We start from the raw sequence: 13,315 nt of genomic DNA on the forward strand, positions 1-13,315 counted from the left end.
GAATGGAATGACAGTGGGTTGAGAGCGGTTACATTGCCTCCACATAAGAGGAAGTGAGGTTTCCATGGCACCGGGGTCGTGATGTGAGAACATGTTAACGCAGGAAACAAAGACTGATATTAAGACGGCCATTTTGAAAGATAGGGATGGAATATTTCCATAGTGTTGACTTTTTATGGCATGCTATATTTGACATTTTAAGGACATACAGTACTATGACTTTTTATGACATACTATACTATTACTTTTTATGACATACTATGCTATGGCTTCTTTATGACATACTATACTATTATTTTTTATGACATATTATACTATGACGTTTTATGACATACTATACTATGACGTTTTATGACATACTATACTATGACGTTTTATGACATACTATGCTATAACATTTTTATGACATACTATACTATGTGTTTTTTAAGACATATTATATTATGACTTTTTATGACATACTATACTATGGCTTTTTATGACATACTATACTATTACTTTTTATGACATACTATACTATGACATTTTTATGGCACTATACTATGACATTTTTATGGCATACTATGCTATGACGGTTTTATGACATACCATACTGTGACTTTTTATGACATACTATACTATGGGTTTTTTAAGACATACTATACTATGACTCTTTTATGACATACAATACTATGACTCTTTTATGACATACTATACAATAACTTTTTTTATGGCATACTATACTATGACTTTTTCATGACATACTGTCTTGGCCCTTTGATCTTATCATGTGCCAACTGTTTCTGTCATTTCTGTGTGTGACAGTTATGTGACAAGATCTAAAAAAAATACCACACAGTCAAAAAGCCAACATTTAGTTATGAATCAACATTTATTAGTTATATTTGTATATGTACACCAAAGGTACAACACTTATTGATATGTAGAAACAGATTTTTTATGTATACCATAGGCCGAGGAAAGAATTCATGTCTTTTTTTGTCTTTTTTTTTCTCAATAGTGTATCTCCTCCACACATACGCTCCGCCTTTACATCAAAATTACAACAGCTTTACAAAGAGGGAAGGCCTAGAAAAGTAAGATCAGGAAAGCACATTGTAGGCAGGAGTGAGACAGGTTATCAGCTCTGTTTAGGAGTTTCTTCAAAAAGACACATTTCAGTAAAAAAAGGACAAGCTTGAAGATATAATGGCTCTTTGTTTGAAAATACTGTGTCAATCAATTTCCATTTCATCAGTACCATTTAGCTCAGCAGGTTCCAGGTGTTTGTGCGTGCATATAGTTTCTGTGTAAAAAGCAAAAAAAAAGGCAAGTGGAGTAAAGGCAGTTTACCAAGTGGGATTTCTATAAACCTCCATGATGTTGATGGCACGTCAGAGGTCAAATGTGTGTAGTGGTGGTATGTAGTCAAGGTGAACACAGACTCTAAAAGATCTAGATATCCATGTCTTGCAGCTTTAAATGCACATGCACCATGTAAACAAACATGCCTGAGACTAAAGCCAGTTTTCCTTCATTGAAAAGACAAAATGGTTCAGATGAGTCACCTGAGGACTGTTGCTCAATACTATAACAGGCATCTAATGTTGTTTGTTCTTTCTCTCAAATCAACTACTAGTCTGTGTTTGATTCCTCATTCTATCCTACGTACAGGGCAAATTTGACCTTTTCCTTTATTGGTCTCTCAGCAACCTTTATCACAGTAATTCCCACCAAAATATATCTCATGTTGGTCCCCTTTTTTAAAAACAAAAAACTTCCCCTCGCTCTCTTACTCTATCTCTTTCTCACTCTCTTTCTTTCTCGTCGTCGTGCAAACAGCGTTTGCTTCAGGATCACTGTAATTTCCGGAAAATTCTGCATCGCCACTGAACAGAACAGTTATATATTTATTTATGTACAATGAAAATGAATGCACACTGCTTATATCTTCATGGAACAAACATTCAAAACGCTTACATTAGATTAAAAAAAAAAAAGAAAGATATTTATATATTGGTGTGTGACAGGTAAGTAAAACAACTAGTTAACAGCTATTAGAGAATAAAAAAACAAGCAATTTATTACACAATTTCCTCTCTATACATTTTGTCTAAAATCTAATTTTACTCAGGACATAGATGATATATTTTTTCTAGAGGATTACATTAAAAATGTCACAGCAATGAAACTATATTCCTATATACCATTTCAATGCCCCCCAAAAGAAAACAAAAGGAACAAAACAAACAAAGAAAAAAAAAACATCTGTTACCTACAATATATACACAAAGTGCAAGGAGGCACTTCAAAATATCATGCTTTTAAGATAGTGGTGCAAAAAAATAATCATCATTTTTATTTTATTCATGCTTCTAAAAACCGTGAGTTTGAACATAATATTGGTCCAACACTCAATCCCCATCGATGACACTATGGTCTCCTTACTGGAGAGTTTTTTTTTCCTTTCCTGAAGATCACAAGGTCAAACGATCAGGCTCAAAGGGCCTGTTAGGGTGTCAGTGCTGTGCTCTGCAGCTCGCTGATTACAATTATAAATGTAGTAACCTTCGAGGTTTAAGAGTGTGTTTATATGTGTGCTTGTTTTTGTGTGTGTGTTGTGCGTCAGTTTGTGCAGCGTGTACGACAGAACACTGAGCGCGCTCTCTGTTGTATCAAAGCGCACTTCTGTCAGCCGAGCTTAAAAAAAAAAGAAGCAAAGTGAAAGACATCTTCTGAGAGTGTGTTTCAGGAGCTAAAGGACAGAGTGCTGCGCTAAGTGTTTTGTTAAGTTTCCTAGTGTTGCTTTAATTGGCGTTTGTTGTTGTGTGCTTTTGAAGTGAACATCTTCAAGGCAAGGTTGTCATTAAGCACAAAAGAAAAGAAACAAGACGAGAGAGAAGGACACAATACTGATAAAGAAATCAAATCCACAGCCACATCACAGATGTCTCACCTCTCATTCATGCAGGCTAAAAAAAAAAAAAGATTAACAGCCAGTATAGTCCAACGTTGTTTTCTTTTTAAGCCATTTGGTTCTATGAGAGGAATATATTACCTGATAGTTGGCGACATTCTGGCATAATGCATGTGAAGTGTCCATTGTTCTATTCTGAGTTTCCTAAAAAAACGTCTTTGCACCCATATGGACACACAGCTGCAGCATCTAGGGTTTGTAGAAACAGTCTTGAGCGCTGGTGGCTAAATATATATTGTTGTTTACCTTTTTAGGTCTGGCTAAACAAGAAGCTGGCATGCCTCCCGGAAGAGTGTTATATCAATGATCTGTCTCTGTTTGTGCAAGCCAAGACTGACAGCCAAGTGCTGCACTATACTTCTTCCTCCGCTTCTTTTTTAAAAAATGTTCTGGTGGTTCATGTTGTGTGTCAGTAATAACCATGTCTGTGCTTTCAGAGAGTACGCAGGTCGAGGATCATTCAACCACTGGAATGCTGTCTGAAGTATGTGTGTGTGTGCTTCCTGTATGTGCTAGAAAACTTCCCTTCACAGCTTATTATCATATATTTAAATTACTGTCTTTCAAGAAAAGACCTGTGCAGTAAACTGTCACCATTTTCAGAGTCAACGCTTGCAAAAGTTGTGCTGTTAAGAGGTCAATGTTTTGAAGCTCTAGTGAGCAAGTAAACATTTTGGGATTACAACATTTTTTTCCCTGTAAAAGAGTAAACATACACGCCTGAGTATCTTCCGCTGTCCCTCATTTTGTTTTTATAATCCAAAATTTAAACTCGGAATACGATCAGTGTCGACATGAAACAATGTTGTGCATGACTTTGATTATGCCGCTGACTGAAAATGATCCTCATTGGCTTTGTTTGTGCTCTATATAATCTCTTTTTTGTGCTTCAAATTATTCAGATACGTCAATTATTTATTATTGTTTGTTTTTTACAATAATCATTTTGGCGCTCATGATCTTTTCATTTCATTGGCATCACAAAGAATTTTTTTTTTTTGGGGGGGGGAGGGAAAGTATAAAGTTTCATATTTAGGGCAGTGATTTTCTTAGCTGTGAGGCTTCATCAGAAAATTCATCAACTGCTGTGCCAGCCAGTTATAAATGGACATAAATGTCAGAAAATGTGTTGTGAGTGATGTCATGGAGGCAGTTCAAAGGCCTCTGTGAGTTAATTGATTTTCTGCCTGTTTGGTTCCTATAATTGACTTGGTCATGTTCTTAACTCCAGCTCTCTCTCTCTCTCTCTCTCTATCACACACACAGACACACAAACAAGTTTAATATGTCACTCAACAGGTGACACAAAGAATAAAGTCCCTTTCCTTTACGGTAGACGAAAAAAGGAAAACAAAAGGGGGATAAAATGTGTTGTCCATGGTACGATTTGTGCTTTATAATTCCATTGTGACTGTGCTTGTATAGGTTATGAGGCTCAGTGTGGATTTCCTGTTTATACTCTCTGCCTCCTACCCTTTCATCAGTTTGCTGGACCTCAGGGATAGTGGGTAATATTGGGCAGATGTACTTTAACGTCTCTGAGAATCAAAAGTGATGTTCTTAGATGAGAGACTGAGCTGATGAGGAAAAGCGGCAGCCTTACGCACACATTTTGATGGTACTGACAGGGATGCAAAGCAAGGAAGTTCAGTACAAACGCTGGTTGTCATGACTACTTCCACCACTTCTTCTCTCATCTTTATAACTTCCCTCATAAATGTATAGAACCAGGATGTATTGCTAGGAATATCTATCTAACTTTTTCTCTTCCTTCCCTCCCCAAGCCTTGAAGTATGTTGTGCAAGTATCTGCTATACGGACATAATTGTGCTCTAACAGGTAAAGTGTACCTCTGTTATCATTTCACGGTTAAGTGAATTAGTATTATATATCAGTCAGATAGACAGTTACAAAAACCTTTAAAGGGACTAATAAAAAAATGAAAACTAAACTACATAGAAAAGACAATTAGTAGTTCTGTTCATGTGACTTTTTTTTTCTTTTTTATCACCAGATAGGAAAGCTTGTGGAGCCCAGGAGCAGGGGATCTCTGTGCTGCCATTATTCATGTTTCCATGGTCCCTCCTCAACAAGCGTGCACTCCGCAGCAGAGCCGTTAGTGGCTGAGGTTACCTGTAAGGAGTTAGCAGGGAAATCTAAACAGTTGATCCAAGGCACAGACAAAAAACACACAGTTCATTTGTAATCAAACTTTGGATAAAAAAACAACACTGCATTATTGATTCAGTACTCCACTCCACTTAAGTTCCAGCCAAGCAATCTGATTGGTCAATCAGGCTTATTAGGCATGAATTATTGTTTGCTGCTATCAAAAAAGTAACCTCACCAATCAATCCCGCTATGTCCTGACTTTAAGTGTCATGAGGTAATCCTTTTAGATAACGCACATGACTGTAAACATTGTATGACTGTAAAGCCAGGATTCTTTTCTGTAATTTTTGGGTGCTGTAGCGATGATACTGAATTAAAGAGGACAAATCATGCTCCTTTAAGGGGTCATACTTGTATTTTGGGTTTCTACTAGAACATGTTTACATGCTGTAATGTTCAAAAAACACTTTATTTTTCTCATACTGTCTGTCTGAATATACATGTATTCACTTTCTGTCTGAAACGCTCCGTTTTAGTGCCTGTCTCTTTAAGCTCCCCTCCAGAAAAATCCCAGTCTGCTCTAATTGGCTTGCAAGGAAAAATATGGTGCACCCTGGCAAAGGTAGTTCTCAAGCTGTGGGTGATATATTTTAATGAGCCAGCTCTGCTTGTTGAATCACATGTTTTCTAATCTAGGTAGCCCACAAATAACTGACTGGGTTGTGTTATTTCACAGTTTGTGGGATGGTAGGCACTCCAGATACACACATGTATCTGCAAAAGCACTGAAAAAGGTGAGTTTTTCACAATTTGTCCCCTTTAAAACACTGCGTCTTAGGTATCATAGCTATTTTGTAACATACAATACAAAAACTATGGAGGAACTCCTTTACGACCACTGATGATCATGCTTATAGTCGTCCTAGGAGTGGAGCTACTGACCTGGGAACAGACCACACATTTGTGATGACAAAAAAACTCAACAGGCAGTAAGAAAGTAAAAAAAAATACAATGAATGAATGAATGCAAAATAGACAGATTACATTGAAAACAAGGAACAAACACTACAGAATGAATGCATTGTTAGGGTTTAAGCTATTTTGCAAGCACTCTACAGCGGTTTGAAAAAGAGGGTTAGAAATGTGAGTCACGCTATTTACAGGCAAAACAGACCAGAAAACAGAAAAACAATTAGTCATGGCGGATACTGGAAATAGCAAGCCTTTGTGTCACATTTATATGTAAATGTCCTTTAATAAATAGTAACTCAGAAATGAACATATAACTTTTTTTACTGAGGACAGATTACTTGTGTGACAGGTTGCCAACGTTGCTAGGCAACACCTTTCACCCTTTAATAAATTAATAGGCTCATCAGCAGACCTTTCCCACCAGGGAGTGTGTGTCAGGGAACAAGCCCTCTGAACTGCCATATATTATTCTAAAAGCCCAGCATACATTCAAAGACGGCATTCAAGGTGCATTATGTTTTACATTAAGGGAGCTACTTCACAGCTTTCCATTTCACAACGCAGTTCTCACAAAGGACGGAAATAGCTGGTGTCAAAATGCAAAAAACCCTAACCGGGAATGACTCACTGACAGCGTGTAGACGTGTCTAAGTAGGGAATATATGAACTGTTAATTAGCTGTAACACTTCCCCTCTCATTTAAAATCCTACAGGAACAGGTGAACCTTTGGAAATAAACGTCTTGATCAAATATAAATCACCTACATTTTAAGATAAGGCAGAATGAACCACACTAGGCTGAACAAAAGGAAAATGAGCACTAAAATGCTTACAGAAAAGGGAACACATTATTCTATTGAGATGTTTTGTTTTGGAAAATGGATGTAGTGTGAACTTTGATAGATGGCAGGGCTGCTAAATAATTCCTCAGGGTCATGATGAGGATTATCTGGCTCTGCCTTTTGAGTTAGAGCCAATCCCCCAACAGGTTACAATCATCAGATTAGGCTAACTACAAAGCAGAAGCTGATTTATCCCTCATTGAATAAATCATCCCTCATCATTTTTTTTTAGTTTGGAAACATTTTGGCAAGAGCGCTTTAAATTTTTGGACGTTCGTTCAACACAAAAGCTGCTATTCCAGAAGAATGAAATACATACGTACTCATGCATTTGTTGTTCTCGTGCTTCACTTCTGTCTTAAAATAACAGTGGGTGTATTTACATTATTATGTACAGAGATGCAATGAATAAAACAGAGTCAAGCAAACGTGCAGTGTGAGCATGCAATGACAGGGAGGGTTAAATACAAGTCTCTATGTCCGTAAGCATTAATGGTACCTTGCATTCATCTACTACGACAGAATTGTTAGCAGTTGCGGTAGCGGTTGTGGTAGCGGTATCGGTTAAGACGCACTGGTTGGAATTGTTTTCGTGGTGGTTCTTCATGTCGTCGTAATAAGACTGGGTCTTTGTCATCATTTCGATGTCGTCGGATTTGGCCTGATGCGCGTCCAGCTCGTCGAGCTCAGCCTTGGACAGGTGGTACACGATGCCTGCACCGTAGGAGTCACCCACCACGTTCACTGAGGTCCTGAATCGATCCCTGCGGAGAGAGAAACCAGGATAAAAGATGGTCTTAATCAAATGTTAAACAAAAACCTAACGTAGGAGCAAAGGGAAGAATCAATATAACCACAAAAAACTCACAGCAGCCAGTCAACAGCAACCAGCAGACTGATGTCTTGGGTTGGCAGGCCGACAGCGGTCAGGATCAAGAGCATAGTCACCAGGCCAGCACTGGGAATACTGGCCGCTCCAACACTGGCCAGGGTGGCTGTCAGACTGGATGAAGACACAGCAGAGCAGCACTCAATCACATACTCCAAACCCACCGCACCTAACCGCATCTTCCGTACCCGCCCCCACACCCTCCTCAGACACCGACGGACGTGAAATTGCAAACGCTGCACAGCTACAGCTGAAGACATTCATTCTCTATGGTGCTTGTATAAAGAGCAGCAGCTGAAGAGCACCAGAGTGGGTCCTCCATCGCACATGGAGAGAGGTTTCAAATTGAGAGGTGGGATGTTTAATTTGAGGGTTTCGTGGATTGATACGCCACATAAATGTCAAGCTGAAGGCCGACCATCCTTGAATCACCGTATTAACAGAAGAGCATTTAGGAAAGATAGTTACAGATATTTGCTTAGCATGAGACACAGCAGTGGCACATGTTGTCGCTTCCTCCTGGTGGTTTATTTGTCTTCTCTAAAGTTGCTGCTTTGAGCCATTCACTGTTAAACGCCTCTACACTGCTGCTGTGTTTGTCGTCATTTATTAAGAGCTAAGTGTGTTTGCCAAATTGCATCCTCAGGGCTCCATTTAAACCCTCTTTACATATTGGGAATTACAATTTTTACCGTTATGACTGAGAAAGGCAAATTTAAGTCCATTTAAAAAGCCTATTTTCATCCAGCTAAAATATAATGGAAGGTTTCATCATTGATGAACACTGATATTGACATTTCCTACACAGTCTTTTAACAGTGCAAATGACATCAACTCATAAAATATATGTTTGAAGTACAAGGATAAACTATCACGAGTGTGTCCTGACCTGACGGTGACAATCTGACCCGGATCAAGGTGGATGCCGTTCATCTGGGCAATGAAGATGGCTGCAACTGCCTCGTACAGAGCAGTTCCATCCATGTTGATGGTGGCGCCGACTGGGAGCACAAAACGAGTGACTCTTTTGTCAATACCTAAGTTCTCCTCCAGACAGCGGAAGGTGACAGGCAGTGTACCAGCACTGGAGGGAAAAAGCAGAAACATGTAGGTTATACTTTGTATTAACTGTATAAATATCAAGAAACAACTAATTTTGATGCTGACCTGGAGGCTGTCCCCAGGGCAGTGATCCAGGCCTGGAAGATGCCCAGGAAGAAGGTGAAGGGATTTTTCCTGACAATACAAAAGTAGATGCTGGGCAGGAAGATTACTCCGTGGATTAGGAGGCCAATAATCACAGTCACCATGTACATGCCCAGCTGCCTGCCCACCACCTCCAGGTCTTTGATGGAGATGATCTTACCACAGATGAGACAGGCAATACCGAAGGGAGAGTACCTGACAAGATGAAAAAGCTTTTAATTATTCATTTAAATACAGAGGAATTTGTCAGGACACAAATTCTGTTTCACATAGTCTTCTAAAATGCGGTAATGACTTGAGAAATAACTTGGCATTAACCGTTATTTCTGACTTATTTCTGTTTCAAAAAATGAGTCAATGAGATTTTAAAGTGCTACTAACCACATGATCAAGATGACAAGTTTCATCACAATCTCATTGAGGATGCTGAAGAAGTCAAGCATGAGTTTGGCCTTCTCTCCCATCTTGCCCATGCAGATGCCAAATGCAATAAAGAAACCAATCAGACCTGTGACAGAAAATCATAAATGTATCAAACTTTGAACACCAGTGTGGACAGGTGTGAAGATGACTACTGCATAAGAGGATTATTATTATTATTATTGGGAGATGAGAAGTTTTACATTTACAGCCAAAAACATTCGGTTTGCCCAGATGTTCGCTGCTGTGAAATTCCGTAAATGTAATACTGTGAATGTTGCTTTTATTTTTAGCCATGCTAGCTAGCAGCATGGCCCTAGGGATGGCAACGTTGTTTGGTCGGTCCACCACTTTGGCCCAAACTGAAACATCTCAACAACTATTAGATGAATTGCGATGACATTTAGTAGAGAAATCCATGGTGATCCCTTGATTTGTCCTGTAGTGCCACCGTAAGGTTCATATTTGTAGCTTGGAGTGAAATGTCTCACCAGCTATTGGATGAATTGCCATGACATTTGATACAGACACTGATGCCCCCTTAGGATGAATTGTAACAGCTTTGATGATCCCTTAACTTCACATACTTTGGCTCAAATACCTGCAAATCTAATGACATGCCGATTTGCATCATATGTACTTTGTGTTTAGTGCTAATTAGCAAATGTTAGCAAGCTCACATGCTAAACTAAGATGGTGAACATGCAAAATATTATACCTCCTAAACATCAGCATGTCATCAGCATTGCCATTGTGAGCATGTTAGCATGCTGATTTTAGCATTTAGCTCAGCCTCACAGAGCCACTAGCATGGCTGTAGACACTTACAGACATAGATATGAAACAGTTTTATATCTATGGATACAGATTTCGGAGGAGACCGGCGGCGTTGAAAAAAGTCTGCCCTTTCAAAACTACTTGCTGACTGCTAACGTTACTAAATAGCCGTCTACCTCCGTGTTTTGGTACAGTTGGCTTTCACACCTGAACCTTACCCGAGTAGACATGATCCGTGCCCAAGACCACCTTTTTTCAAGTGGACTCGGGCACGGTATGGAGCGTTCACACTAATCAAACAAACTGGACTTTGGGGAAAATTGTTCTCAGATCCGGGCCGAGATTCCCTGATGTGAAAGCACCTTAAGTCTTGTTTAATGTTAATTGTACATATACTGTGAGTGTTTTCAGTTGGTTACATACCCAGAACATTCATTCCACTTTTGAACTGCAGGGTCTTTTTGACGATGAACTGAGGGTCCTTGGTAATGTTAGCCACCAGGCCCTCCATGACGGTGGCATTGACATCGTCCTCCATAGCCACCTCTACTTTCGTTGTGACGGTCTGGATCTGAAGTTAAAGGAAGAAAAGAAACTAGTGTTGAGTTTAATGAGCAATACCAGAATCAGATATGTTGTTCCCTACGACACAAGGCCACTCAACTGTCAATAATGCGTCTTCTATGGTGTGTCTTTACAATCCAAGGTGCATTTGGATTCCTCTGTTAATAATAAACACTTGGCTATATAAAGACAGTCCAAGGAATGCTCTTTCTGTACAAGCCTACCTATTTTCAGACATACAAGCTTGTGAGTCTCTCTAACTTGATATTGGGCTACAAATGATGCTCCATATTAAGTGATACCACTCACCCAAGACTAACAGCAACTTTCAGATATCACAGAGAGACTTTCTAAGCGTCTAGCACCTGCGCTGACAGTCAAACTTCAGCATCCATTACCTGTTGGAAACAAGCCTGCACCAAGTTTTCTGGGAACAGGTTCCTGATCAGATCAAAGAAAGCATCCAAGCTGGACACGTCGTCGTTTTTCTCTCCCTCGCCCAGATTCTCCTTCAGTTTGGGGTTGCCGGGGTGGATGAGTAACACCAGGATGACTCCCAGGACAGCAGCAATAATAGTGGTGGACATGTAGTAGACCATAGCTCTGGTGCCCAGGCGACCACTGGATTTGGCATCCAAACCGGCCAGACCTGCAGCCAAAACAAACAAGATTGTGTTGACCTGGTAATTACTTATAGACTTACTGAATGGAAATGTTGACTTAATAGTGTGGGCCATGAAGGCTGGATGCAAAGACCATAGGGGCTTGCATAATAGTGTTTGTGCATGTGCATGAAATACTGTCAATTATGAATTCAGAATCAGGATTACAGCAATAACAGGGCTCTTTCATTGTGTCTATTTTTAGTATTACAGCAGTGAAAGGTGTAGATGAAGAATTTAATAATTTGCCTTTGTAATTAAACTCTACTGCAACATGAGCTGCTCAATCGTAGTATCAAGTGTGTAAAGATAAAATGCACAGTAAAATGTATAAAATACTCTTATAATAATACATGTATTTGCCATAAGTGATCAGTCACACACTGCACCTGTGATTAAACTGGAGATGATGAGGGGCAGGATCAACATCTTCAGCATCCTCATCAGGATGTCTCCGGGAAAAGCAATCACCATGACAATGTCTGGGTGGATCGGGGAGGCGATACGAAGCATCATCCCTGATACCGCTCCCAAGATCACACCTGAAGTGCAAGGAGGAGTGTGAGTGAGCGAAACAGCGAAAACGGCAAAATAGAAGGGAATTGGAAAAGGAAGTTAGAGAGAAGAAAATCAGATATTACACCATTTCTTATGGGTGTATTATGCATTAATGGGAACATCTTAGATATAATCTATGGAATAACAAATGAGCTATGATTATCTCCTTAAAGAAGCCTTGATAACTGACTTCTGTCCTATCAATTTAGTCGTTTGGAGCTGTACAACAGGCTGTCTGTTACATACTTAAAGAGGACAGTGTGTTGTAAAAGATAAAACCGAAACCTGCTGAGAGAGAGTAAAGCTCATGGAGGATTAAGATCAGATCTCTTTGAAGCAGTAGGGAGGAGGCAGCATGTCGGATTCCCTGGTGGAGCATCTGTAATCTCAGCAAACCCAAAATGTTTTCGAGGATTTCTCACTTTGAGGAAAGATACTTAATACAAGGATTCAATGAAAGCCATCCAGTGGCTATTTTACCTATCCTCTGGCTTCCATTCACTCTCTAGTAGCCTGAAAACAGTCATTTGAATGATCAGCCCCTCCCTAACAAAGCCACTGTTGACCTTTGACATATGCCTCTTCCAGCTAAGAGTTCTTTTCCTGCCACGCAGTGTTTCGGCCCCCGAAAGTAAAGATGACCTCTGTATGCTCTAACCCCCCTGCAGCCCAGCCTACCAGGCCTGATAGTTGGCCTCTGTGTCCGTCCATCTCAGGCCACACAAAACTTCATCACCACCCCCTCCCAACCGCCCCGGGGCTGCACTTCCTCTGCTACCACACCACTGCCAATGATCACACAGGCCGAGGCGTTGTTTAATAACACACACTGGAACCAAAAGCCCTCCAGCTTTTTTTTTAATTGTAAGCTGTCCTCTGTGCTTCAATCTATCCTCCAGTCTAGCAGCCTCCTGTGGATTCTGCACACCCAATGCTTTTGGATGGCACTTGATTTCCTGTGCCTTCTCTTTGGTCCCATTTGCAAGCTCCCATTCAGGCTCGTATCTGCCAAGTGACAGATGATCAATGATCACGCTGGCTCACTCGCCTTTTATGAGAGTCCTTCCAAGTGGGGTGAGATGTACACATTACACATGCTCACACAAACACACGTCCGTGTAAGCGGGACACAGATAGGCAGGCACATACATGGCTACACACATATTATATGCATTTATTCACAGCCTATGCTTATTAGATGATATAAGATTTGGAAGGACCACCATAGCTGTCAGGCACAACAAAGTTTGAATGATATAACACAAATATAGGACGTATAACCATGACTACTTTGGTGCCCTTTCCTCTTTTCATTAAATCTCCCCCCGTGGCGCAGTGAGCCACCGCCATTATCACA

At 40.1% G+C, this 13,315-nt stretch overlaps 1 protein-coding gene and 1 long non-coding RNA gene across 5 annotated transcripts in view; both read right to left on the reverse strand.

Annotated features, from left to right (window-relative positions):
• LOC119486577 overlaps positions 1-13,315 on the reverse strand; it is a 341,860-nt gene that overhangs the window by 89,283 nt on the left and 239,262 nt on the right. The window lies entirely within an intron of this gene.
• Positions 853-13,315, reverse strand: part of slc1a2b (solute carrier family 1 member 2b) — a 31,708-nt gene continuing 19,245 nt past the window's right edge. For 2 of the 4 annotated variants that reach the window (XM_037766753.1, XM_037766750.1), the window contains exons 3-11: positions 11,790-11,942; positions 11,137-11,387; positions 10,598-10,745; positions 9,359-9,485; positions 8,939-9,172; positions 8,661-8,855; positions 7,751-7,885; positions 7,382-7,646; positions 5,018-5,089 (exon numbers count right to left, since the gene is read on the reverse strand). In XM_037766753.1, the coding sequence (XP_037622681.1) occupies positions 5,018-5,089; positions 7,382-7,646; positions 7,751-7,885; positions 8,661-8,855; positions 8,939-9,172; positions 9,359-9,485; positions 10,598-10,745; positions 11,137-11,387; positions 11,790-11,942 (1,580 nt within the window). Of the gene's footprint in view, positions 5,090-7,381; positions 7,647-7,750; positions 7,886-8,660; positions 8,856-8,938; positions 9,173-9,358; positions 9,486-10,597; positions 10,746-11,136; positions 11,388-11,789; positions 11,943-13,315 lie in introns of all 4 variants that reach the window. The other 2 variants (XM_037766752.1, XM_037766751.1) reach the window with 2 other exon arrangements.

The sequence above is a fragment of the Sebastes umbrosus genome, chromosome 4 (assembly GCF_015220745.1).
Source record: "Sebastes umbrosus isolate fSebUmb1 chromosome 4, fSebUmb1.pri, whole genome shotgun sequence".
Classification (NCBI taxonomy): domain Eukaryota; kingdom Metazoa; phylum Chordata; class Actinopteri; order Perciformes; family Sebastidae; genus Sebastes; species Sebastes umbrosus.